Genomic DNA, 26,987 nt, shown 5'->3' with positions numbered 1-26,987 from the left:
TATAAACCTTCGCGCCACTGCTTCGCGCACCCACAATCTTGTTGATGTACTTCATGTAAACACTTCACCACTGTCAGCACGGGCAATACGTACATATGATATCAGTGAATATCAGTGGGTATACGACTAATGCGAGTTAACCTCATTGGGATAAAATGGCCACTGGGAATATTAATGTACCAAATTGTTCTTTAAATTCTGGTCAGACGATGCCAATGATGGGCTGTGAGTACACATTGTTAATGCATTTTAGAAAGAAACATGTAAAATATGCTGAGTTATAATGATATTATATCATTATAAACATGACTAATTGACCTTCTAATTGGGGTATAAAATATATTGCAAATCCAAGCTACACGGCCAAAAATTGATCAGTGTTGTGCTGCACCCATGACAGCCTTGCTAAAAATGTTGTTGAACCTTTGAAAGGTTGAATCAATCATCAGTGTTGATGCAATGTTATATTTTTCTTGTACAGCCTAGTTCTGTCAAGTCACTGCCTCACTGGCAATTTGAGAATAGGAATATATATATATATATATATAATTATATATATATATATATATATATATTATAATATATATATATATTAATTTATATATATATATATATATATATATATATATATATATATATATATATATATGTTAGTGAGGTAATTTAAGAAATATATTTTATTCAGGTAATTTGAGAAATATGTGTTAGTCATCAGTGCAATTTGAGTTAAAGACACAATATCATCTTTGTCCCTTTGAGGTTCTCCTGTTTTACTCCATTGACAAGAATAAGGCTTAAGGTCATTGATGCATAAAATCCTTTATCTATTGAAGAAAATTATATTCTAATAATTAGATTGTAGACCATCGCAAATTAATTACAACATATGAAAACCAGTCTTTACTTTAAATGCATATGTCTTTGCAGTAAGGTATTGGTAGAATATTGCATCATGTTATTCACTAGATATATATTTATTAATGCATTCATTATAAATTCATTAACTACTTGTGTGTTTGAATCAACTATAATATATATGCATTTCATTAACTGTTGACCAATCAGGAATAAACACACCAGTAAGCATTACAAAATTTATAGATTTTTCATGTAAAATTGTTGATCATCTTGGGTAATGAATTGATAAAAACTTTTACAAAATTGTTATAAAATAAATAACACCTAATTATTAAGACACAATCAATCAACGCATGTCTCACACCAGACCTAGTCTGGAAAGTATGCATGAATATTTATAGTTATTGACCTGACATTTTTGAAAATTCAACAAAATTTGCCCATTTTTGAGACACAGCAATTTTCTTTATAACTATGTCTGTACAATTATCGAGTCAGAAGTGTGTATAATGGACTTTTTTGAGCTCAGTGTGATTTGTTAAGTTGGCTTTCTTCAGTTACAACTTTTGCACGTCTGGGCTGCATAGTAATAATCAACAGTCATGCTAATATTTTTTATACTCTGTTAGGTTTTAGAAATTGCTAATAAAATATTTTTCAATGGGAGAATATTGATTAAAGAATATTCCGTTGCGGAAAAATTGTCTTTGCTACATTTAGTATGAAGGATATCTATATATTCCTGTCTGAATGGGAAATTTGTGAGGAATTTTGATGAATCATGCAGATGCTAATTCTTCAAATCAAGAAAATATAGTCGAGATGAGTGCGGGGTTATAATATGTTAAGGGGGTATTGTATATATAATATTGTAGTATGATCTTTAATAAGATATAACAATAAGCCCACATGTCGTATGAAGCAGCTGGTCTAATATATGCCTAACATGCCTTTTTTAAAAAAATTGATTCAGAAATAACATAATCCTGAAATCTTTTACTTTGGCATCGAGACGGCACAACTTAGTAGCTGCATCAAGAACGTTATTTTGCTGCGATTTAAAATATCATTAGTATATAATTATATAGTCTTGTCAGACTGGCTGGACCTGACGTTATTAAATCATTGATAAGTGTAATTTATCATAACGACTATAAACGAAGATGAATGTTAATGGATCAGGCAACACAACCTCAAGGCACACGACCCATTCAATGGTTAGATTTTTCTTTGCAATGTTTTTCATACTGGCATCACTTCTTGGAAATGCGCTGGTTATCTGCGCCATTTATCGTTTTCGGCGTCTTCGTTCCTGTTCCAACCTAATTATTTTAAATTTGAGCGTCGCTGATGTGCTTTTCACACTTATTGTGGCTCCGATAAACGCCTCTTACTGGTTTCAAAAGAAAGAATCTTTCGAAGTTGTTGCTTGCTTCACAACAAGTGTTTCGGCTCATTTGTTCTGCTTAGTCTCGATTTACACCTTGGTTTTCGTGAGTATCGAGAGATTCATGGCGACAAATTATCCCCTAAGGCACCGGCAGTTGTTCAACACACATTTAGTCCGAATTGGCGTCTCGATAATTTGGATATGGTCCGGATTTCTGTGTGGCCTGCCTTTCGCCCTGTCCAGATACGTGTATGTTAAAGAGTTTTTCCACTGCATGGTTGACTGGTCTGCCAATGTAACCTGCTCAATGATATTTCTTGTATGTGCATACTGTTTGCCTTTCCTGACCATGACATTTTGCAACATTCATATTTTCCGAGCAGCGCGAGTTGGCCAGCGAAGTCGAGCCAGGAATATAAGTCGTCAGAACTGCCAAAGCTCCAACCTTAAGCTTCGTGAACACAAAGCATCATTTTGCATCATCGTTATTGTTGTGACGTTTCTAATTTGTTGGACACCGTATATGATTGGAGCATTTGCAATTTTTATCGGCAAAAACAGTCTACCAAGGGAGTTCATGTCAGCTGCAGTATTGCTCACCATAGGAAATGCCTCGTTCAATCCCGTCATCTATGGAGTCATGAATAAAAACTATCGCGAGGCCTTTCGAGTCATTTTGTCTCTAGGTACTTCGCCTGTACGGCCTTTTTGAGTCTTTTTTTAGAAAGTACTGTATTTGTTTTTTCTCGCTACTTTTTGCCCTACACGAAGGCATTAATTACCATTGTTGTGTACGAAAACTCATTGGCTCCTAAACTAAATTAGCTTGTAATAACGCTTTTAAGACAAAAATGGGAAAGATAAAGCCACAATGCCCGTATACGATGATAGACGAAAACATCTCGTCATTGCCATAGTGGAAAAATAAGCACTTGTCAAAACCCATGCTGTACAAAGACAATGGTAGTAAGGACTACATGGTCATGGATAATCATTGACTTATTTCGATATTACTTATTGTCACGATATAGTTATAGCTCTCGCTAAGTTGCACGCGTACACTGGTGAGTGCATGGAATCGAAAGAACTGAACAGTATATTTACAAGGGAGGAAGCAATCTGTAATAATAAATGGTATCCAATATGACCCACAACCTATAAAATACGGTGTTTCACAAGGTCCCGTCTTAGGGTCTTCTACTTTTTTTAATCATACTCTCAATCGGTTTTACAGTTTGTCGCTGATATAATTCCAGACAGGGCCGTAGCTAGACCGCTTAATTTGGGTGGACTGTATATTCATATATTTATGTTTATCTACCGCAGGAACAATAGCGTAAAAAAGAAACCAGTCGGGCATATGAGATGTATTTTTCAATATACCTCCCCTCCCCCCCCCCCTAATTAAGCTTCTAGCTACGTTTCTGCTTTGGATGGTTCTGTTCATGCTCCAAATCCTTTTCGAAGCAGGTGAAAAAAGCATGTAAATACGTATGTATCATATGTATCCCGGATGTGGAGCTCAATTAGCATATCGTAATATAAACCGTGCATGTACGAAGCGGCTTAGAAACGGAACCCGGAAAATGTGTATAGGATGATTTTATCTTGTGTTAATTCCCTACCCTCTCTTTTGCGACTGGACTGTGATGCAGTTACGTGTTGGATGCTTTAATTCTTGTATTCAGGCATAGACGGTGACTCATTTTCCTGTCCTTGTGATCAATCGACTTCGACTAAGTAAATAAAAAGGCTTCTATTCTCTAATTGTTTGGGATATTCTGCCTTTCATTGTCACGATTAATTACTCCGGCGTCAGCGACGGAGTTGAAAATTCGCCCCGGTTTTGTTTTGTTTTGTTTTTTTTTGTTTTTTTTTTATTTTTCGTCGTCGCAAGTGTGTAATGGCGCGAAATATACTAGTACTTAAAACGAGTATGTGACCGTATTTATCTACGTCCCAGTCTTACCTCCCAAGAGTTGTGGTGCACAGCTTTGGCTAATTTTCCAATGCGCGATTCGATTTCGCTCGCATGATACGGCAATTCCTCCAAGAGGAACAAATAAACCGTTCTTTTCATGCTGTTCGATTAAGTTTAGATTGAATTGGGGTAAGAATATATTTAATACATGTAGACCCGGTCCTATTTTAATAATATCGCTGCTATTTCGCCGTTTAACAAGATGATGTGGTCGTGTATGGGCGCGTTGACACGTCGCGTAGTTTGCACAGGATCGAAGATTTAATACAACTATATAAGCGCGAATTCCAAAGGCAAAGTGTAAGACGAAGCGAATGTATCATGCGGTTTATTTACATTTTTGAACAATTGAACTTCTATACTGCGATGTGCTTCTGAATTTCGCGATCGAACATTTAGGTTCGTAAGGCATGAGGCATCTAAATGCGAATATGTATGCGAAACAATACGCGAACTGTATTGTTTATGTCCAGAAGCTCTATATTGAAGACTGGCACGTGCGCCGGAGTTAACGCCAGAACGGCGTCTTGTTTTAATGTAAATCAATATCAATTAATGACATTTTTTAATAAAAAATCACAAGAATTTGTATTTTCAGCTACCCATGTCATTCAGGTCTATACAGAACGATCCGTTTGATGCCTATTAGTTGCATGGATTTTTAAAAATCTTGAAAAAAAATGTAAATTTGGAAAAGGAAAGCGGCCAAAAAAATATTCGTGAGCCAGTTATAAAGCTGCGGCTACACGGGTGATTTTTACTCGCGATTTTTTGAAATCGTCGACAAACTTGAAAATCTCCCACAAACGCGCGTCGCGACAGCTGGAAAAATCGTCAAAGCTAATCGTGATAATTTCAATATGTTAAATATTTTTTGACGGTTCGATAAAATTTCTCCCGTGTAGCCGTCTCAACTGTAAACCCGACGCGACGAACCGTTAACTGGCCAAGGAGATGCGAGAGTGAAATCAGGGCGGCTTGGCAAAGTTACCGCCAAATTTTTAAAAATCAAAACTTGTAACAAAATTTGTTTTGCGTGTAGCCACCACAATATTTTGACGATTTCAAAAAATCGCGAGTAAAAAATCGCCTGTGACATTGCAGTAGAGCTATATATACTTAATTATTAAACAGATAATTATTCGATTCCTCATGTTTTAATAATTAAAATAAATTAAACAATTATAATGCATGTACTTCATGAATCAGCTGTCCCTATACATATATACCTAGTATCGTTAATTTCATTAAATTTAAAAATTGCGACATATAATCCTAAATAAAACATGCAATGCTACCTTGGCAAAGCTTGGTTCAAATAAGCACTTTGCTACAAGCTACAGCGAATATTCTCTGAAACTTCATTGATACGTTGTGACACAGCTTGAAATTGGACGCTGTTTGAAAACAAGCATTGAAAAGTATTGATAAAGTATTAATAAAATATTGAAACAGCAACATAAAAATGGATTCAAATGAATCAGGTGACAGCACATCAAGATACACGACCCATTCGAATGTGAGATTCTCTTTTGCATTAATTTGTTTACTGGCATCACTTCTTGGAAATGCGTTGGTTATCTGCTCCATTTATCGTTTTCATCAACTTCGTTCCTGTTCCAACCTAATTATTTTGAATTTGAGTGTGGTAGATGTGCTTTTCACACTTATCGTGACTCCGATAAACGCCTTTTACTGGTCTCAAGACAAAGAATCTTTTGAGGCTGCTGTTTGCTGCATCACAGGTGTTTTATCCTATTTGTTCTCCGTAGTCTCGATCTACACCTTGGTTTTCATCAGTATCGAAAGATTCATGGCAACTAATCATCCGGTGAGACACAGGCTGGTATTCAACAAAAGAACAATTCAAATTGGCATCTCGATAATTTGGATATGGTCCGGATTTCTTTGTGGTCTGCCTTTCGCCCTGTCCAGATACGTGTATGTTAAAGAGTATTTCCACTGCATGGTTGACTGGTCTGGCAGTATGACATGCACGATACTATTCTTCATATGTGCATATTGTTTACCTGTCTTGACTTTAACATTTTGTAACATATTTGTTTTACGAGCAGCGCGAATTGGCCATCGAAGTCGAACTAGCCCTTCAAATTCTCAAAACAGCAACAGAGCGTCATTTTTTATCGTCGTTATTGTGGTTACGTTTGTAATTTGTTGGACGCCGTATGCCAGTGGAGGAATAATAGTATTGCTCCGCAACAACAGTCTACCAAGGGAGTTCATGTCAGCTGCAGTATTGCTCACAATAGGAAATGCCTCGTTCAATCCCGTTATTTATGGAGTCATGAATAAAAACTATCGCGAAGCTTTTCGAAAAATTTTGTGTCCACGGAATTCGCATGTTCGGCCTATATGATGCAATTTGAAATAGGAAAGCGATATCGCGAAGCTTTTCGGAACATTTTGTATCCACTGAATTTCCGTGTATACCCTACGGCCGTTTTACGTTCTTTACGTTGAGCATCTTGTATGAGAATGGTTAGAATAGCCATAGCCAGCATAGGAACAGAAATTTGTTTTCATAATAGTTTGTCGTGATGCATTAGGACTAATTCTAGTCCACTGAATGAACTAATTTAAATGAACTGTAAGAATTTTTTGTTGCACACAAAAGATACAACCTTTTATTTCTGCCAACCTTTCAAAGCGCTGTATTATATATTTTTAATGAAGATTCATTTATAACATGTAGTTGATGTTTACGATATATATATATAAGTATATAATACGGACAAATATTGCTATTAAGGGTTGATTATAGATAGATTACATTTCATAACATGAATCACGTAATCGAACTGCGACCAGAGGCGTGGCGACCTGGGGATGTGACATCTCCCCCTAATAATTTGCAATGTCAAAAAAGTTGGTCAACATGCTGTATTATTGGTTAAAAATGCAGTGACTCAAGGATAACACAAAACCACATGCGCTAAAATCACCCAGTAAAGATCCACAAATGTGAATCCGCAAACGCCTGCGTCAACACTTGTGGGTCATCAAACCATGCCGATGACGGTGATGTAATCACTGCGATGTTAGTTCCAACTAATTCATAGCCACAAGAATCTACCAGCTGTTGACATTCATGAAGAATTCCATTCTCAAGGATTTTGGCGTAAGTCGAACAGAAGTCTCCCTGAAATTGAGCACCGTCTAGAGGATCGATGCTCTCGTTGTCCAGAAGCTCGAGAGAAGCGAAGCACCAATATCCTTTCCTCAAGGCGTGTTCCAGATAGACTATTCCGTCAAGACGATGACAGATTCCAACACCTGTATGAGATACCAAATTGGCATCTTGATTTAGCTTGCGAACAACGCCCAGAAGTTGGCACAGAAAATCCTTCAACTAAAAAACCAAAAAACTAACCAACTGCGTCAACGGAAAACTAAAACGCTGTTTAACTAAAACCCGGCCACTGGCAATGAAATTAGCAATGGATTGAGGAAACCCACGGAAAAGGGTAGGATTTACCAATTGGGATTTAGAACTTTTGGGCCAAAAACGCCAAAGTTGTTACCGCAATTTGGTCAGCAAAAATGTCGTCGTTTAGAAACATATTTATATATAAAGCTTGCGCTGCGGCCGTTACAGGCCTGTTTATATGAGAACCGGGATAGGACGTTTTTAATCCCGTGTTTATATGGAAGTTGTACTACCGGGACATTCACACCCGGGACGTTGCTTTTTTGGCAACGTGGGAAAATTCGAATATGGAGGAAGTGTTTACGCTTTTCATCTTTAATAATCTTCTGAACACTCTTTTATTTATTTTAAAGTCTTGTTATACCAGAATGTGAATGTTGCTTCGCAATTGAACAAGCGAGACGACTATTAAATCGTGCTATCGTCTCTCGGCAGTTTCCGAATCTGAATATTGCAAGTCAGCAAAATATCGTCCCGGTCTGGCGGGATGGAGCATTTATGTGAAAAAAATCGACGATGACTATATTGTCGGTGATCATTGATGAATCAAGTGCTTTGTTATTTTGAATAAATTTTCTTCGTCACCGACCAAAAACAAGACATCGCCCACTGTCTGCGACTTATGAGAACCAGGCTTAAGAGTTAAGGACTGTTTCAAACGTCGTGCTTCTCATAATATGCCAAACGCAATGATAACAACAGATAATGAGACACTTCAAAGTTCAAATGATTAACTATTGTTTTAAACCTCGCTCAAAAGTATAATTGAAAAACATAAATATTTAGAACAACAGAATGAAGATGGATTTAAATGGATCAAGTGACACCAGATCAAGGCTCACGACTTATTCAACAGCTAGGTTTTCCTTTGCATTAATATTTATAGTGGCATCACTTCTTGGAAATGCGCTGATTATCTACGCTATTTATCGTTTTCGGCGACTTCGCTCCTGTTCCAACTTGATCATTTTAAATTTGAGTGTCGCAGATGTCCTTTTTACACTTATTGTGGCTCCGACAAATGCCTATTATTGGTCTCAAAAGAAAGAAGCTATCGAAGTTGTTGCCTGCTTCATCACAGGTCCTCCATCTTCTTTTTTTTGCTTAGTCTCGATCTACACCTTGGTTTTCATCAGTATCGAAAGATTCATGGCAACTAATCATCCGGTGAGACAAAGGCTGGTATTCAACAAAAAATTAGTTCAAATTGGCGTCTCGATAATATGGATTTGGTCCGGATTTCTGTGCGGTCTGCCTTTCGCCCTGTCGAGATACGTGTATGTTAAAGAGTTTTTCCATTGCATGGTTGACTGGTCTGCCGATATGGCCTACCCGATAATACTTATTTTCTATGCATACTTTTTGCCTGTTTTGACTTTAACAATTTGCAACTTCTATGTTTTACGAGCAGTGCGAATTGTCCAGCGGAGTCGTTCTTGTCATTCAAATTCTCAGGGCAGAAAGAGTTCCAGCGCTAAGCTACGGTTCGCCAGGGAGCGCAAAGCATCATTTTGTATCATCGTCATTGTGGCGACGTTCGTAATTTGTTGGACACCATACATAATTGGAGGATTTGCGATTCTCCTCCGCAACAATAATCTACCAAGGGAGTTCATGTCAGCTGCAGTATTGCTCACCATAGGAAATGCCTCGTTCATTCCCATCATTTATGGAGTCATGAATAATAATTTTCGCGAAGCCTTTCGAAACATTTTGTGTCCGCGAAGTTTGTTTTGTTGGCCGTTTTAAAATTTTGGAATTAACTATTGGGGGGGGGGTACTTCTAGTTGTCATAAATGTGAACATTGCTATATGTGTACTACATGCAGTGTTAGGGAACCCCAGGGAGTACTGAATATGACAATAATTTGGCCGCCATCTTTGAAGCCAAATCGAAGGCTAAGCCTGTATAAGCAGCTGAATTTACACTGCCAAAACAACGCTTTTTATCCAAACCCACTTCACTTGAGCAAGAATGAAGTCTTAAAAGCTGTAAACGTGACTGCAACGCGAGTGGACTCATAAAACAGAAACAGGAGAAGGTTGAACCTACAGGTCGTTACATATTGAGTTTGTTTCCTGTACCAGTTGTTACGATGACTTTCTACGCAAGATAATCCTTTATAAGATGAGCTAGCCTAAGTTTAGTACAATGTACAATGCTTAGTTCTTTATTCTTCGTGTTCTTGCCTTACAGGTTCTTTATCATGATCGTTGCTGCATACGCGATCAAACAAGCTGGGTGATTCATAATATATTAACACTAATTTTATGAGCGCTGTAGATTATGGTATTTCTAGAAGTGTGGGGTTGGCATTATGCACTAGCTCGTTCCAGCTCTCGCATTTGTTTAAGGCGTCATCACTCCAGTTGAGTTAGTGTTGTTCTTATTATTTGATCACTATAATTTTTAATTAATTTTGTAGCTTAAAATTATTAAACTGTATGCCAGTTTGTGACGAAAATAAAGTAATTTTCCCCTGACCTGTCATGCTGAGTGTTATATCGATTCCTGACAGTGAAAACGATGAATTTCCAAAGAAATGAATAAATATGATATCCTAAAATTTGCATAGCTGGGCTAAGTCGTCAGGCTGTCTACTCATAAAATATTCGCCGTGAAATATCGATCGCACATTCGCGGGAAATGAAAGTTCCTATATCGCAAACAAATATATACGCATTCAGCTCACCCGTTACGTGGTTGTGGGTATGATATTAAGAAGTGGTAAATTTAGCGTATTTTTTGTCAAACAAAGGGCGCCCACAAGTACATGATTGACGGCGAGCTCGCAACGTTTGCGTTACGCCATTGCACGGAAATTATTAGGAAAATTGTCAGGCATTCACATCGAGTAGGAGCGAAACCCATGCAATGGCCATGAAAACGTCAATGAACCACTTCTTATAAGACCCAGAACAATTTCTTCGAATTCTCATGTTACAATTAATAAGATAAAACAAAAGGTTATAAAGATTATTATAAAGCTTAAGCCTGCAGGTGCTTTAATAAAGTGCCAAGCAGTCGCATGTTTTGCCGCTATATAGTGCTCTTATAATTAACCGCCGAAGAGGAGGAGAAACTTATCGTGAATATTAACCGAGACGAATTAAGCCAACGATTTTATTCAGTGAGACACTGTTTTAGTGCGGTTGCAAATTAAAGTGGTTATTTCAGAAAAAAACAATTTTTTGATTAATCGGAATATTTGTCAAAACGTAAACAAATTAGTTGTGCAGATGTATCACAATTAGATAAAACGATCATACTTTACATATGCGAAAAGGTGTTAAGGCTGCTTTCAACTGTCGCGTTGAAGTCGATAAAATTCATTTGTGCATGCATGGGTACAAATAAATTTTACTGGTTATGTAATAAATGTCAAAAATGATTATGTCAAACATTTATAAAGACAAATTCACGTACTATTTCTTAACGCCGAAAATGACTTGACAGGTTATATTGAATAAAGTGAAATACCGTGGACTAAAATGGCAATAAATATTCTGACAGGACAAGATATTTTAAGAGCTATAGCGATGCATGCAATATGTAAAAACAGCGTTTGTTAACATTACCGACTGTATAATCTACCTTTAAGTAGACACTGTATATATAAGAAGTTTACTTTTGTTTCAGAGCTGTCAACTGCAACCATCTGGAATAAATTGCTCAAATACAAAGGAGTAAACGAAAAATATCGCTAGTGGAAAACCGGCTTAACGCGTCCTCCCAAGCCGCGTCGTGAATCGTAAACTCTCTAATTTTCTTAGGACGCGCCTGTATAATTACAAAAGTGGTTTTTAATAGCCAACTGTTGTAGAGAAGATATAATTGCATGTTTTAAAAATGTAAACAAATATCGCGACAGTTTTACGGCGATTAAAATAGACCCCAATGCTTTCGCAAAATAGAGTTGAAAAGTGTTCTAAAACGCAGTTTTTTACCTCGAAATAAGTCCTATTGTTTTCACTTCTTTTGTGCTTTTAGTTACAGTATTTTCGTAAAAATAAACTATTCTCATCTGTCACTTTGACATAAGCAACTCATCGACATTGGGTGATTATCGCGTAATAATCCGAGGTCGCTCGACTAATCAGAGGCCAGCATGTTTTATAATCACCTATTATGCAATTATACTAATTATCAATAATAACTATAATGATGAATATTTCATAATAACTCCTAAAAGCTCTGCTGTCTTGGGAGTTACTACTTTGCACGCACATATACCATATAGCTACAAGCCACGACTGAGAAACCACCGCTTTGTCTTCGAATCTCTCCATTACTCAAAAGATTATAGTTGGTTTATTGTACCGCTGGCAGCATCAGGCGCTGTTCAAAAATCTAATTGAAAAACAACAAAATGAAGATGGATTTAAATGGATCAAGTGACACCAGATCAAGGCACACGACTTATTCAACAGCTAGGTTTTCCTTGACATTAATTTTTATAGTGGCATCTCTTCTTGGGAATGGGTTGGTTATTTGCGCTATTTATCGTTTTCGGCGACTTCGTTCCTGTTCCAACTTGATCATTTTAAATTTGAGTGTCGCAGATGTCCTTTTTACACTTATTGTGGCTCCGACAAATGCCTATTATTGGTCTCAAAAGAAAGAATCTATCGAAGTTGTTGCCTGCTTTATCACAGGTGCTCCATCTTATTTGCTCGGCATAGTCTCGATTTACACCTTGGTTTTCATCAGTATCGAAAGATTCATGGCAACTAAACATCCGGTGAGACACAGGCTGGTATTCAACAAAAAAATAATTCAAATTGGCGTCTCTATAATATGGATATGGTCCGGATTTCTGTGTGGCCTACCTTTCGCCCTGTCCAGATACGTGTATGTTAAAGAATTTTTCCACTGCATGGTTGACTTGTCTGCCAGTATGACATGCACAATAATACTTATTATATGTGCATACTTTTTGCCTGGGTTGACTTTAACAATTTGCAACTTCTATGTTTTACGAGCTGCGCGAATTGTCCAGCGGAGTCGTTCTTGTCATTCAAATTCTCCGGACAGAAAGAGTTCTAGCGCTAAGCTACGGTTCGCCAGGGAGCGCAAAGCATCATTTTGTATCATCGTCATTGTGGCGACGTTTGTAATTTGTTGGACACCGTACATAATTGGAGGATTTGCGATTCTCCTCCGCAACAACAGTCTACCAAAGAAGTTCATGTCAGCTGCAGTATTCCTCACCATAGGAAATGCCTCGCTCAATCCTATCATTTATGGAGTCATGAATAATAATTTTCGCAAAGCTTTTCGAGACATTTTGTGTCCACAAAGTTTGCCTGTACGGCCGTCTTAAGTTTCTGGGATTATATATTTGTTTTTGTTTACTTTTATTTGCCATGTATATGAGAGCAGTGATACATATGTAGCGAGAGCTATATAGGGAGATTAGGACAATAATGACTAAATCACCATAATCCAATTTTTATACTTGCCTGAATTGGCCTCTTTTTCGTTGTTTCTGTTTGTGTACGCAAATTGGACGAGCGAAATGTTCAAAACTAGCCAATCAACGTTGTAGATTGTGAAGTGTGATCTGAGCCCAGTTTTACACTACACTCGATTTTTTGGCACGAAACGGATAAAATTCGTACCCGTGCCCAGTTTTATCAGTGCATGTTCAGGTTACCAATACAAAGGACTAGCACGGATGAAATTGGCACGGGTGCCAAGCCTTGGTTTGGGCTGTAGAGGATGAAAGGTTAAACAAAACGATTGACACTTACACCTGTATACTACATTCATTTTTCCCTCGAAATGTCATGCAAAAAAAGGAAGCAATTTATGGTTGCGAATGACCAAAAAGATGTTTACTTGTCTGGGTATGACAAAAATTAATTTCGCCTTGTCATGCTAAATATTTTATATCTCTATATTTCCTATTCTCTTCTGACATTTCGACGGATCTATGTTAAAAAAATTATCTCATGCATGCATGCAGCATGCATACATAGTACCAGGTTACCCAAGGCTGCGTGGTTTTGACTTTTACTCACAATATAAATTACGGTATACGACTCTCCAAAATACATGAAGAATTTGTACAAACGCGTAACAACGAAGTCGTCAAATTTCTGCTCGCCCTCGCAAATGCAAAAGAAACATCCTACATCATGTGGATGTAAATTGATTTTCTTTCACACTACGTATTACGTATATGTTCTTCATGCGTCAAAAAGGTAGTATAGACTATTGGTGGGTTTCACTAAGCGTTTCGCGTCAACACATACAGTGAACAATTAACTCACTCTGATTACTGTGTCTCGTTTTCACTCCAAAAATATGCATGGTCTAAATTCATATTTCTGGCGTCAGAGATTAGCAAAGTTAGGCAGAATTCTGCGACGTAATTTTTTGCACAAAACGATTCGTCGTAATTTTGAAATATCCGCCACAGGTCACTAGATTTATTGGATTTTCAATATTTTACTTAAAATTTGAAAAAAAATGACTAAAGAAATCTTTCTTTTCATATATATACAACTTTCTCATGCATTGAATTGAAATTTTAAAGCTACTTTAATGAATTTTAAACATATAATAGCATATATTCTTTTAGTTTTATATATATTGTTTGAGTAAGATAAGACAAACCAAATCGGACAATCGCATTTTTTTAATCAGCTGCCTTTATATGTACCTAGTATATTATATTTTAATAATTATAAAATATGTATGACATAATCCTTAAACATGATATGCCTTGGAACGGCAAAACTGCTTTAAATTATGCCTATATATATAATATTGTATATAGCTACTACATGAAATTAAGCTACATGCAGTGAATTTATATTGTCCGAATTAAACTGGATGAAAACATGTAATTAAAAAGTACTTGAGCAAGCGAACGAGAATGGATTTAAACAGATCAAGCAACATAACGTCAAGACAAACAACCTATTCAACCGTGAGGTTTTCGCTCGCATTAGTATTTCTACTGACATCGTTTATTGCAAATTCGTTGGTTATCTGCGCCATTTATCGTTTTCGGCGACTTCGTTCCTGCTCTAACTTAATAATATTAAATTTGAGTGTCGCTGATGTGCTATTCACGCTTATTGTGGCCCCGATAAATGGCTCTTACTGGGCTCAAAACAAAGATACAATTGGAGTTGTTTCCTGCCTCATATCAGCTGTCTCGTCTATTTTGTTCGGCATGGTCTCTATTTACACCTTAGTTTTCGTGAGTGTCGAGAGATTCGTTGCAACTAATTATCCTCTAAAGCACAGGCAGGTGTTCAACACAAAATTGGTCCGAATTGGTGTCTCGATTATTTGGATATGGTCCGGACTTTTGTGTGGCTTGCCTTTCGTCCTGACCAGATACGTGTATATCGAAGGCTTTTTTCACTGCTCAATTGACTGGTCTGACAATATGGCCTTCACGATAATATTTCTTACATGTGCATACCTTTTGCCTGTCCTGACTTTGATATTCTGCAACATCTATATTTTTCGAGCAGTGAGAATTAGCCAACGAAGTCGAGCTAGCTATTTAAATTCTCAGGACAGGAGGATTTCCAACACTAAGCTTTGGTTCGCCAGGGACCGCAAAGCCTCATTTTGCATCATCGTTATTGTGGCGACGTTTGTAATTTGCTGGACCCCGTACGCTATTGCAAGCCTTGAAATTTTTCTCGGCAGCCATGTTTTACCAGCGAGGTTCATGTCAGCTGCAGTATTGCTCACCATAGGAAATGCCTCGTTCAATCCTGTCATTTATGGTGTCATGAATTATAAATTTCGCGAGGCTTTTCGAAATATTTTGTGTCCGGGAAATTCGAATGTTCGGCCTTTTTAAGCTTTCTATGAAAATTATATTGAACAATCTATGAAATCTATGAACAATCTTGCACCAGTGTAATATTTATGAGATGCCAGCTAAATATAGGCTCATTGGTTAGAATTTATCCACGTGCACATTACAATGCGATTAAAGTTGTAGAGGAGACATATTTCTGGACGTATTGTGAACGGTGTAAAAGAAGGAATAACAGTGCTTTGTCATTGAGAAGGGTAGCTAATTGTAAAAAATTGAATCTGAAAAATAAAAAAGTGGTTTAAGTGTTTGATAACCACCGAATTCACTTTTTTGCTTGCATGCATGAGAAAACAAATTTTCATCAATCATGGAAATTTGGCATCACTCTCATGGGATTCCCTTCAGATAGACAGGAGAACAGCCATAACTTAAAACAGCCAAAAGGCGAAATGTAAATTTAGCAAAGATTTTTTACGTCTTCAACAGCTGATGTGCGAATGTAAATTTGCCTTTGTTCTTAAACTTATTAAGTTCTTGATCACAAAAACATCGTATAACGATCCCAACACGGTACTTCCATTTGAATATAAGTGCTTGATTTTTAATGTTCTACCTTAAATCTTAACAATATTTGAGAAAGGATTCCGTTATTGGATTAATAATATTGAATGTCATTCACAAGTGTGGGTTGAGTAAGCTGTTTAAATACAAGCGTATATTTCCATATGCGACTTAATTCTTACACAATACGCATGGCTTCTTGTTTATAAGCTTATCCTTAATTAAACCTATATAATTATGTTTGCAACAGAGTACATAGCTACCCATTTATCATTGAGTTGAAAACACGTGATCAACGAAGTGGGAATTTTAATGTGAAATTTTCACCGTCACATCAATACAGGCGTTCCGAAATATTAAGAATTCATTTGCTTACATACTCCTTTCTGTAGATCTGTGAAATATTTTGGGAACTTCTTGAATAACTTAAAATTTGATTGGTCAATGAAATGCCCAATAAGAATTGCTCAATAGTAAAGGGAAAAATTGATTGGTCAGTAAAAATACAGTTATATAGAACAACCGATAAATTTGAGCAAATGAATTTTTCGGAACACTTCAGTAACAATGAAGTGCGAATTCAATGATAGTATGATGAGAATCGTCCCTTGACTCCCTTCAGTTTATTCATTGGCTAAAAATTTAACTATAGAGTCATGACATTATTAGGTGCACACATGCCTACCCATACCTTTGGCTTAAGTTTGCTGTATCTTTAAATCCTTTTGGTATGTTTATTTTATATTGTAGTGGGGACTTGGCAAGTACGATCAAATGAAAACGACGATTTTGTGTTTAAGGCATTAGATGATGCTTTAAAATCAGGATATCGAATGATTGGTTAGTATTGGCAATAAATTATGTTCGACCATTTCCCTAAAAATTGCAACATGTGATACAGTCAATGTCAAAAGTGAAGCTATAAGCATGGCGTCCCAATCTCTTGTGAATCATGGACAAGTCTTCCGCGTCTTTCAATATTGAAGTGAAACAAAGTGAAAAAAGGAATCTATGCTATAGCTGAGTGCTTCTTTGCAACAAACACTGAATATGTAATAACGTCCTTCCACATTAGATACAGCAGCATCATACAATAATGAAAAAGATATTGGAAGAAGTTTGAAGACGCTTTTGCCAAAGTATAATCTCAAGAGATCTGATATTTTCATCACAAGCAAGCTAGGTAAGGAGAGCTATCATTTATTCCGTACGTTTTAAACGATTCATATTTCATATTGAATAAAAGTTACATATTCATATTTTCCACAATTTCTCCTTTTGATAGATGTGAACGAGTAATTAGTTACGATTGCTCTGAGGCCAAAACTCTTAATTCAGCATCAGTCATTGGCATCAGTAACCAATTTACTCATTCACATCTATCAAAAGAAGAAAATTGCACATAAAATCGCAGCAAAAGTTTGCAAACTAGTGTAAACGGGCCTTAAGTATATGAAGTCGAAAATGCTTAACAAAACTAACAATTATTCGTGTTAACAGCTCCCGCTGATCAAGGCTTTGACACGGCCTACAAAGCTGGTCTGCAATCCATCGATAATTTGGGATGCGAATATTTAGATTTGTATCTAATACACTGGCCAGCGGTATCGAAACTGAAGAGAGAGGATCCAAAAAATTTAGAATATCGGACGCAAAGTTGGAAAGCGTTCGAAAAACTTCAAAATGAAGGTCAGTCGATTCACTCCTATCTGACTTCAAATAACAAAGTGTCATCGTAACAAAAGTCCAAAGAAATTTTTAAAACTTTTCAAGAATGCCGGAAATTTATCCACTTCACCGTGCACAGTATTAGACATATACCATTTTCTCAATAACAAATCATTCCAGCTAAATTCTTGTCTGATATATTTCAAAATCTTGAAAGCACTATGTTTTTAAATGTTGAAACTATCGCTCTGCAAAATTCTTTAATTCTTCGCGGTTTCAGAGAAGTGCATACTCGAGTGCATGAATTACCATCGAAAAATGCGCCGTCGTCATGTTATGCCATGCTTACGCGCACGAGATATTTTCTCTTTGAACCCAGTCCCTAACCGCCACCCTTTCCTAACCAAAAATCACGAAATCCGTAACATCACAATGCAACCTGATGCTACAACACGTGCTATTTTCTTTTAACTTTAAGTTTTTTTCATAAGAGACTGCATAGAAATAACAACATAAGTATTTTTTACTACATCATTTTTTTTTCTTGTATACCCTTGCTTCATGCAGGTCACGTTAAAGCAATTGGTGTTTCAAATTATCTTATCCGACATCTTGACGAAATGAAGACGTACTCTTCTGTTGCTCCCGCAGTAAATCAGGTCCAATCCGTTTATGTTCTTAGTATTGAAAAAATAACCATGCACAAAGTTAGCGATTTCTTGGAAATGCAACATCTAATCGGGGTTGCCCTTACCTTTCTTTTTTTCGCTCGATTTTTTGCAACGTGTTTTAATGCATGCCTTTTTCCTAACTCTTTTATACGAAGCAAATCTGTTGCGTAGCTAATTGCACAGTTCTATAATTGCAAGCACCTATGCCGAACGCTGTATATGGGGAAACTGCTTGTTGTGTTTGATCGAGTTTCGCTAATTTGGTCAAAGTTTTCATTTAACATTTCAACCATTAATAACCTTTGTGACTCTGTAAAGAACTCTTTTAACCACTTAACTTTTTGACCACACGTTTCGGCTAATACATAAATTCTAACTTCTCTAAAGTTTTGACTGGGCAACTTTGAAGGAAAGCCTATAACTTTTGAATATAAAGAAGCGCCATCAAACAGTGCACGCATACATGGTTCTTGGCTCTATGGCTCTAAACAGCTACTAAACAGTCTCAAAGCCTGAAATATAATCGACGTAAAGTTTACGCATGCAGTATATGTATATTAAATTCTGTGTTCGAATTTAGGTCGAGTTCCATCCTTACTTATATCAAAAATCGCTATTGGAGTACTGTAAAGCAAACAATATAATATTACAGGCTTATTCATCACTTGGCATAGGAAAGGTACAACCATTTCATACTATATATATAGGATTATAATGTTAATGTGACATGTAAAAGTTTGCCCGTGAAAAAATCAGATTAAAGACATTGGATTACAACTATTGGGAACATATAAAAGGATTGACGACCCGGCCTACAAATTTTTTGTGCAACTGGGAACAGCTTTAATTAAAAGCGATACACATAAAGTGTATGATGGGTGATCTGACTAAAACCGGTTTTACCTATTCTTCAAGCTTGTGGGTGATTCCGTATTTGTTGACATGGGAAAAAAGTACGAGAAAACATCAGCCCATATCTTGTATCGCTGGGCCATCGAACATGATGTTGGTAAGGATATAGGTTTATAACTATTATGATAATCAAGCTAGGCTAGCTAGTATGCCATAACTAAAGCTTCTGCAGCAACGAGCATAGCCGGTCATGCAAAGAAATTTTTGGTATCCTGTATCATGTAACAGGCGTTCAAAGGTTGATTTAGGCTAATTCGTACAAGGTTTATTTGCGAAATGCTAGCTGCATGTAAAATTTGCAAGAAATATAACCTTGCAAAGTATATGCGGTAAATTTTGCTTAATAACATATTACCTGTGGTAGCCGAGTCTATATATTTACAGTGTATCAATGTATATAGCTCAGTCTCAGTGGAGTGTATTTACCGTCTATATACATAGCCCGAGTTAACGCCTACCGGGCGTCTTGTTAATTAATCTAGAATATATATTAAAGTTGGGAGAAAGTGCCGTAATATAATGCTTTAACTTACAGCTATCTTACCCAAGTCTGTCAACACAAAACACATCAATGAAAACATGGAGGTATTTACCTTTGGTTTAACCACGTCGGATATGATGACGCTGGACAATATGAGCAAAGACACCCATTTTTGTTGGAATCCTGAAGAGGTTGCATGAAAATAATTCAGTCAAATAGAGAACATAAATATATAGAGAACATATAAAAGGAACATAAATATTTTCTCTGTTTTTACTACACCGCTCATAATCATTTTTAAATATGGCTATGGCGTTGAAAAATTAAAGCGATGAAATGGCTACTTTATTATAATACAATAAACACGTTTATAATCCACAACTTCATATTACCGCATTTACATATCTCAATGATGTCGAATGTTAAGCAGCTTGATCATAAAGAAAAATAAGTGATTGCAATGACACCGCAGAAATTGGTGTTTAAGACGTTTCAACCCGAAAATCTAATCTCTGGTTCACAATTGTGCATTTCTGTACCTCTATCAAAGAGAAACCTTTCGAATATATAATAAAGAAGCTCTATCAAGGATCAAACGGTGCGTGCATGCAATCATGCATGGTTCTTGCCAAAACATGCATGCAGCTACACAAATATCATCGAAGTAAAGCGTACCACTGTACACTGCCTATTGAATTCTTTGCTCGAATTTAGGTCGAGTTCCATCCTATAGTTAGATCAAAAGTAGCTAATGGAGTTTTTCTAATTATGTGCTTTCGCAATTCAGCAATATTAAATTGATCTGAAGAAAACATTACAAACTATTGAACAACACAGCTTCTTTAGAGTCAATATTTGCTATGAACAAGCTAATAAAAATATATTACTTGCCAAAAACGCTAATAACGCAAAACTTTCTAGATAAACAGTTATAATATATACCTTTCATCATGACTTATTGGTCGGCTGGGTATTTTTCGATCTTAGTATTTTTCACTTCACAATATTCTTGATGCATGAAACACAAGTCAGCTCTTTGGGGGAACCAGCTTTCTGTTTATGATACACTGTACTGTTCTCCTGCATGTACTACATGTTGCAAATTCGCAATCAGATTATATAGCGTCTGCGCGCAGGCTAAATCAGATCCAAACGTCGAGATTATCGACAATGATATAGGAATAAATTTGAAGTTTGTAAATTATATACCGTTTTACCTTTGCCAAGCCCCTAATTTTGAGTTCTTCATTGTACTTGTTGCTTTCGTCGTACACATGGCACATGCAATCAGTGACCTGGTGTACAGGCTGATACAAGACTTTGAATAAAGATATGAAGAAACGCAACTTATAATTAGTTTATGCGCGGTCATACTGAATATTTCAGTAGAAAGAGCTTTTTTTAAGAAGATTTTATTTCAGGAATTGGGTGCGGGGGCTGTATACCAGAGATACAGCACGAAACTCCGAAATCAAGAAAACTGCATGTAGGAGTTGAGTTTTCGTTAGTAGAGAAAAATTAGACGATAACATGTCATGCATGCTTTGCAGTTATGTCAAATATGTTTAGGCAACTCCAACCTTCCAATGCTTATGCAAAGTGAGCTTTATAGTAAATATGATAATTTACTGCTACTGGTTGATCTAGCTTGTATATACAGCTTTAGGTGAATTTGCAAATTGTTATCGTCATCATCATCCTTACCTTGCCGCGCCTTGTGAGTTTGCCGTTTGCATGTAAAAAGTGAACATTCAAACTAACAACCCAGAATCAAGTTAAAATGCCCTGGTAACGAGGTTGCTATAATCTGTATAGGCATTTATTAAAAAATATATGTATATGCACATTCATGGTATTGTACTTTCTGATGAAGCAATCATCCAATAATGACAAATAAACTGAATGAATGAACTGCTTCATCGTCACATATTCGGTCACTTCATATGACTCAGTTATCCTTGAATTTACGCTTACATGCGTGAATTTCACAAAGGCAATGGATTTGCCTAACTCTCTCTTTCAGTATTATTTCGGTATAGTACTCCCAAAAAACCTAGCGTTCGACGTTCATTTGACAAATAACAATCTTTATCGCGAATTAACTGTAACGTATATTGGTTGTAACCTATAGATAGCCCAGAGGTGTTACTTGCAGAAAAATCTCTTAGCTACTTAGGTTGTATCACCAACAAAACCAATATGATATATATTCTCTGGCCGAATTGCATATAAAAATAGTCCACTCCTTCAAGCTTTATTTTTTTAATTAAAGTTAATTGCCTTTTAAATTTGGAGTTGAAACCGTCCATGGAATTCTATGGCGGTTTTGGCAAGAAATTAATGTTAGGAAAATATTGACCATGCTTGTATCAGCTGTCAGCTGTGCTATTCCACCATATTCCAATGATTTATTTTAATTTTAATTTCGATCCATGTAAAGGTATAAATTCTTCCGACTGCTCTTGAGTGAGTATACAACAGACACACCAGAATATAAAGGAACTTACCAGGCGACAAATTTCGTAAGTATTTTGAATATATGTTGGTACGGTTTCGAAAGTATTTTGAATATAAATTGTATCAACTGATATATTCAGGTATCTTTTGTTCAATTTCCTAATGAAGTTCATCAAGATCATAGTACTCCTAAGTGCGAAGAACTGTAGGCTGCTAAAAGCCAAGGGGTTGTATGTTTAAGCTGGTGCTGCGCGGCGGCCAGTTTCCTTCCCTTTCTTTGTGGGTTTCTGGGATCAGCCTTCCTCCATAATTTCATATAGATCTTATAAGGTTGATGGACATTGTTTGACTTTTAAATTAGCATTACCTAGCATTATCATCTAGCTAGTGATGTACATCAGATACCGCATTCCTTCCATCCCCCACCTTGTTGACATGTAACCTTGGGGAAAAAACGGAATAACACCTGCAAAAAGCTTTCCTCTGCATGAAAAAGTGTGGACTGACTTATTATGATTATTTATAACTTTATTCAGGATTCAGTCATGAAACTTCTTCTATTTGCAACCCTTGTAATGGCTGCATATGTTGCAGCCAAGCCAGCGGAATTTGATGAAGATATGAATAAAAGAGGGGAATGGTCAACCTTGTCCAAAACCGTTAATGGACGTGAGTTGCTATTCGGCTGTGACAGAAGACACACATATTTGGACGATGGAAAATGTTGGTCTTATTGTGGTGCAAGCTGGGTTAGTATTCAAAATAATAAATTACGTCATGTACGATCAATCAGCCAGCCTTAAGCCAATTAAACGTGATTGTCTAATCAGATACATTGAAGATATATATACCTTCCCAATTTCCATATGACTCCTGACGAAGGCGCGGAGAAAGGCGAAAGACGTTGCTTTACCACATTTCATGGTTTTGGAAACCCGACGATGCCAGAACCCTTCCCTTCTTTTTCAAGAAAATCCCTAGGTATGAGGTTGATTGAGTCAGGATACTGAACTATATACTGCCACCCAGACTTATATTGTACAAAATTACGAATAGTACGACTATTACGAGTATCCATCAATTCAGGCTGGCTTTAAATTAATCTGGCAATTGTTATTGTAAAGAATTCGGCCAAAATTATGTATCCACGAAATCTGGCTCTATAGGAGACAATTTACAGTGTATCAAATGGGTGATTTGCATGAAAACTAACAACTATCCAGCTTCACTTTAACCAGCTGTATGGAGTGCCACATGGTACAAAAGTATATTACAACATTGAAAAACAACTGAAGAGCTAGGAAAATTATACTTTGTATCACATTTTTTATTCAGACGAGCGGAGAGTGGTGCTACACGATGAGACATGATGGTAAGACGAAGGGTTGTTGGAATGACAGCAAATGTAATCACTTCGTCGACAAATGCCTTACTACTTGTTCTCTTTAAAATCGTCCGAAGAATTGATCCACAGCATTGCGATTGGACCAAACATGATTAGTCTAATATTATTTATGTTAAAATCATGACATGAAAAATAAAAGAGTGCGTAAAAAGGACTGGTGTTTTTTATTTTTGTTAGCATGGTTACATAATGCTGTAAACACGCAACTTTATCGTCTAAATCTTCACACTGGCGGTAAGCCTTCCGCGTCTTTCAATATTGAAGTGAAACAAAGTGAAACAAGGAATCTATGCTACAGCTGAGTGCTTCTTTGCAACAAAAACTGAATATGTAATAACGTCCTTCCACATTAGATACAGCAGCATGATCCAGCATCATACAATAATGAAAAAGATATTGCAAGAAGTTTGAAGACGCTTTTGCCAAAATATAATCTCAAAAGATCTGATATTTTCATCACAAGCAAGCTAGCTAACATCTATTTGGTACGTTTTAGACAATTCAGATTTTATATTGAATAAAAGTTACATATTCATATTTTCCACAGTTTCGTAAAGGCTCGTTTTCACTTTGCTGCGATTTTATGTGCGATTTTCTCCTTTAGGTGAATGTGAATGAGTAATGAGTTACGCTTGCTCTGGGACCAGAACTCTTAATTGAGCATCAATAACCAATTCACTCGTTCACATCTATCAAAAGAAGAAAATCGCACATAAAATCGCAGCAAAAATTGCGAGTGCATGTAAACGGGCCTTAAATGACAATATGAAATATAAAATGCTTAACAAGACTAACAGTTAAGAAATCTTGTTGTGTTAACAGCTCCCGCTGATCAAGGCTTTGACACGGCTTACAAAGCTGGTCTGCAATCCACCGATAATTTGGGATGCGAATATTTAGATTTGTATCTAATACACTGGCCAGCGGTATCGAAACTGAAGAGAGAGGATCAAAAAAATGTAGAATATCGGACGCAAAGTTAGAAAGCGTTCGAAAAACTTCAAAATGAATGTCAGTCGATTCACTTCTATCTGACCTCACCGAGGTGGTCGGGAATAACAAAGTTTCATCGTAACGAAAGTCCAAAGAAACTTTTCAAGAATGCTGGAAATTTATCCACTTCACCATGCACAGTATTAGACAGATACCATTTTCTCAATAACAAATCATTCCAGCTAAATTCTTGTCTTATATATTGCAAAATCTTGAAAACACGTGTTTTAAAATGTTGAAACTATCGCTCTGCAAAATTCTTTAATTCTTCGCGGTTTCAGAGAAGTACATACTCGAGTGCATGAATTACCATACGATGCGCCGTCGCCATTTTACGCTATGCTTACGCGCACGAGATATTTTCTCTTTGAACCCTGTCCCTAACCGCCACCCTTTCCTAACCACAAATCACGAAATCCGTAACATCACAATGCAACCTGATGCTACCAACACGTGCTATTTTCTTTTAACTTTAAGTTTTTTTCATAAGAGACTGCATAGAAATAACAACATAAGTATTTTTTACTACATCATTTTTTTTCCTTGTATACCCTTGCTTCATGCAGGTCACGTTAAAGCAATTGGTGTTTCAAATTATCTTATCCGACATCTTGACGAAATGAAGACGTACTCTTCTGTTGTTCCCGCAGTAAATCAGGTCCAATCCGTGTATGTTCGTAGCATTGAAGAAATAACCATGCACAAAGTTAGCGATATCTTGCATGGTTATGCAACATCTACCCTTGCCTTGGGTTGCCCCTTGCCTTGGGTTGCCCCTTACCTTTCTTTTATTCGCTCGATTTTTTGCAACGTGTTTCAATGCATGCCTTTTTCTTAACTTTTTTATACAAAGCAAATCTGTTGCATAACTATAATTGCACAGTTCTATTTGTTAAGAATGTTAAGCAGCTTGATCATATCATCATAAAGAAAAATAAGTGATTGCAATGACACCGCAGAAATTGGCGTTTAAGACGTTTCAACCCGAATATCTAATCTCTGGTTCACAATTGTGCATTTCTGTACCCCTATCAAAGAGAAACCTTTCGAATATTTTAAACAAGTTAAATTTTTCTTCTGAATACGCATTCTGCAATCTTTTCACAGCTCATCATACGCGTCTGACCGCTGTGAAATGGCCATTTTGAGGTTTAAAGTGTACACAAGGTTATTATTAATTCAGACGATTCGTTTTTATCGTGTGCAAGCTTCAAATCTTTTTTGCAAGAAATATTTTCTTGAATATTTATAAATCTTTTTTCTCACCAAGTTTGAAGTCTAAGTTTCCGCGGTGTCGAATACAATGTGACTGCTTTAATAAGTGATTGCATGCAATGTGACTGATTATAGCAATGGAACTGCTATATGAATACTATATGGTTATAAATGCTTTCATCTGCGAACTTTTTTAGTAATATCAATTTTAATACAAATGAAACCATTTGCAAGGTCAACTTTAATGAAAGCCTATAAATTTTGATTGATATCAAGTATCGAACGGTGCATGCATGCATGCATGCATGCAATCATGCATGGTTCTTGCCAAAACATGCAGTTACACAAATATAATGGAAGTAAAGCGTACCACTGCACACTGCCTATTGAATTCTTTGCTCGAATGTAAGTCGAGTTCCATCCTACAGCTATACAGCTATACTTATATCAAAAGTAGCTAATGGAGTCTTTCTAATTATGTGCTATCGCAATTCAGCAATATTAAATTGATCTGAAGAAAACATTGCAAATTATTGAACAACACAGCTTCTATAGAGTCAATATTTGCTTATGAACAAGCTAATAAAAATATATTACTTGCCAAAAACTCTAATAACGCAAAACTTTCTAGATAAACAGTTATAATATAAACCTTTCATCATGACTTATTGGTCGGCTGGGTATTTTTCGATCTAAGTATTCTTCACTTCACAAGATTACTTATGCACGAACCACAAGTCAGCTCTTTGGGGAAACCAGCTTTCTGTTTATGATACACTGTACTGTTTTCCTGTTCGAATTAACTGCAACGTATATTGGTTGTAACCTATAGATAGCCCAGAGGTGTTACGTGCAAAAAAATCTCTTAGCTACTTAGGTTGTATCACCAACAAAACCAATATGATATATATTCTCTGGCCGAATTGCATATAAAAACAGTCGTCTTCAAAGCTTTATTTATTTAAAGTTAATTACCTTTTGAATTTGGAGTTATTGAAACCGTCCATGAAATTCTATGGTAGTTTTGGCAAGAAATTAATGTTAGGAAAATATTGATCATGCTTGTATCAGCTGTCAGCTGTGCTATTCCACCATATTCCAATGATTTACTTTAATTTTAATTTCGATCCATGTAACGGTATAAATTCTTCCGA

The 26,987-nt window shown here is 36.5% G+C and overlaps 4 protein-coding genes and 1 long non-coding RNA gene across 5 annotated transcripts; all 5 read left to right on the top strand.

Annotated features, from left to right (window-relative positions):
- Positions 1–116: 116 nt before the first annotated feature.
- On the top strand, positions 117–20,273 carry LOC114515527 (glyoxal reductase-like). The gene is made up of 8 exons (XM_028535140.1): positions 117–225; positions 16,782–16,871; positions 17,107–17,214; positions 17,532–17,720; positions 18,267–18,358; positions 18,951–19,049; positions 19,286–19,379; positions 19,818–20,273. The coding sequence occupies exons 1-8, from the start codon at positions 156–158 to the stop codon at positions 19,961–19,963; spliced, it is 888 nt and encodes a 295-aa protein (XP_028390941.1). The 5' UTR covers positions 117–155; the 3' UTR covers positions 19,964–20,273.
- On the top strand, positions 5,688–6,953 carry LOC114534484 (somatostatin receptor type 4-like). Its single transcript, XM_028558963.1, has one exon. It carries the CDS (start codon positions 5,695–5,697, stop codon positions 6,604–6,606), a length of 912 nt encoding a protein of 303 aa, XP_028414764.1. The 5' UTR covers positions 5,688–5,694; the 3' UTR covers positions 6,607–6,953.
- Positions 11,997–13,038, top strand: LOC114515526 (histamine H2 receptor-like). The gene has a single exon (XM_028538577.1). The coding sequence runs from the start codon at positions 12,048–12,050 to the stop codon at positions 12,999–13,001; it is 954 nt and encodes a 317-aa protein (XP_028394378.1). The 5' UTR covers positions 11,997–12,047; the 3' UTR covers positions 13,002–13,038.
- LOC114524748 (melanopsin-like) lies at positions 14,525–16,428 on the top strand. The gene has a single exon (XM_028549497.1). The coding sequence runs from the start codon at positions 14,562–14,564 to the stop codon at positions 15,507–15,509; it is 948 nt and encodes a 315-aa protein (XP_028405298.1). The 5' UTR covers positions 14,525–14,561; the 3' UTR covers positions 15,510–16,428.
- Positions 20,274–22,184: 1,911 nt separating the features above from the next.
- On the top strand, positions 22,185–23,773 carry LOC114516429. The gene is made up of 3 exons (XR_003686313.1): positions 22,185–22,285; positions 22,757–22,969; positions 23,556–23,773. It is a non-coding gene; the product is annotated as an uncharacterized LOC114516429 (long non-coding RNA).
- The last annotated feature ends 3,214 nt before the right edge of the window (positions 23,774–26,987 follow it).

Source organism: Dendronephthya gigantea, unplaced genomic scaffold (assembly GCF_004324835.1).
Source record: "Dendronephthya gigantea isolate DGI-Jeju-01 unplaced genomic scaffold, DenGig_1.0 000000F, whole genome shotgun sequence".
NCBI classification, from domain to species: Eukaryota; Metazoa; Cnidaria; class Anthozoa; order Malacalcyonacea; family Nephtheidae; genus Dendronephthya; species Dendronephthya gigantea.
The sequence above is the reverse complement of the archived record's forward strand: the minus strand, read 5'-3'. Positions and strand labels throughout refer to the sequence as shown.

Coding starts and splice junctions, on each gene's coding strand:
- LOC114515527 (XM_028535140.1), top strand. CDS start 156: ATGGCCACTGGGAATATTAATGTACCAAATTGTTCTTTAAATTCTGGT. Junction 18,359..18,950: donor TTGCTCCCGCAGTAAATCAG/GTCCAATCCGTT, acceptor GTTCGAATTTAG/GTCGAGTTCCATCCTTACTT. Junction 19,380..19,817: donor GGCCATCGAACATGATGTTG/GTAAGGATATAG, acceptor TTTAACTTACAG/CTATCTTACCCAAGTCTGTC.
- LOC114534484 (XM_028558963.1), top strand. CDS start 5,695: ATGGATTCAAATGAATCAGGTGACAGCACATCAAGATACACGACCCAT.
- LOC114515526 (XM_028538577.1), top strand. CDS start 12,048: ATGAAGATGGATTTAAATGGATCAAGTGACACCAGATCAAGGCACACG.
- LOC114524748 (XM_028549497.1), top strand. CDS start 14,562: ATGGATTTAAACAGATCAAGCAACATAACGTCAAGACAAACAACCTAT.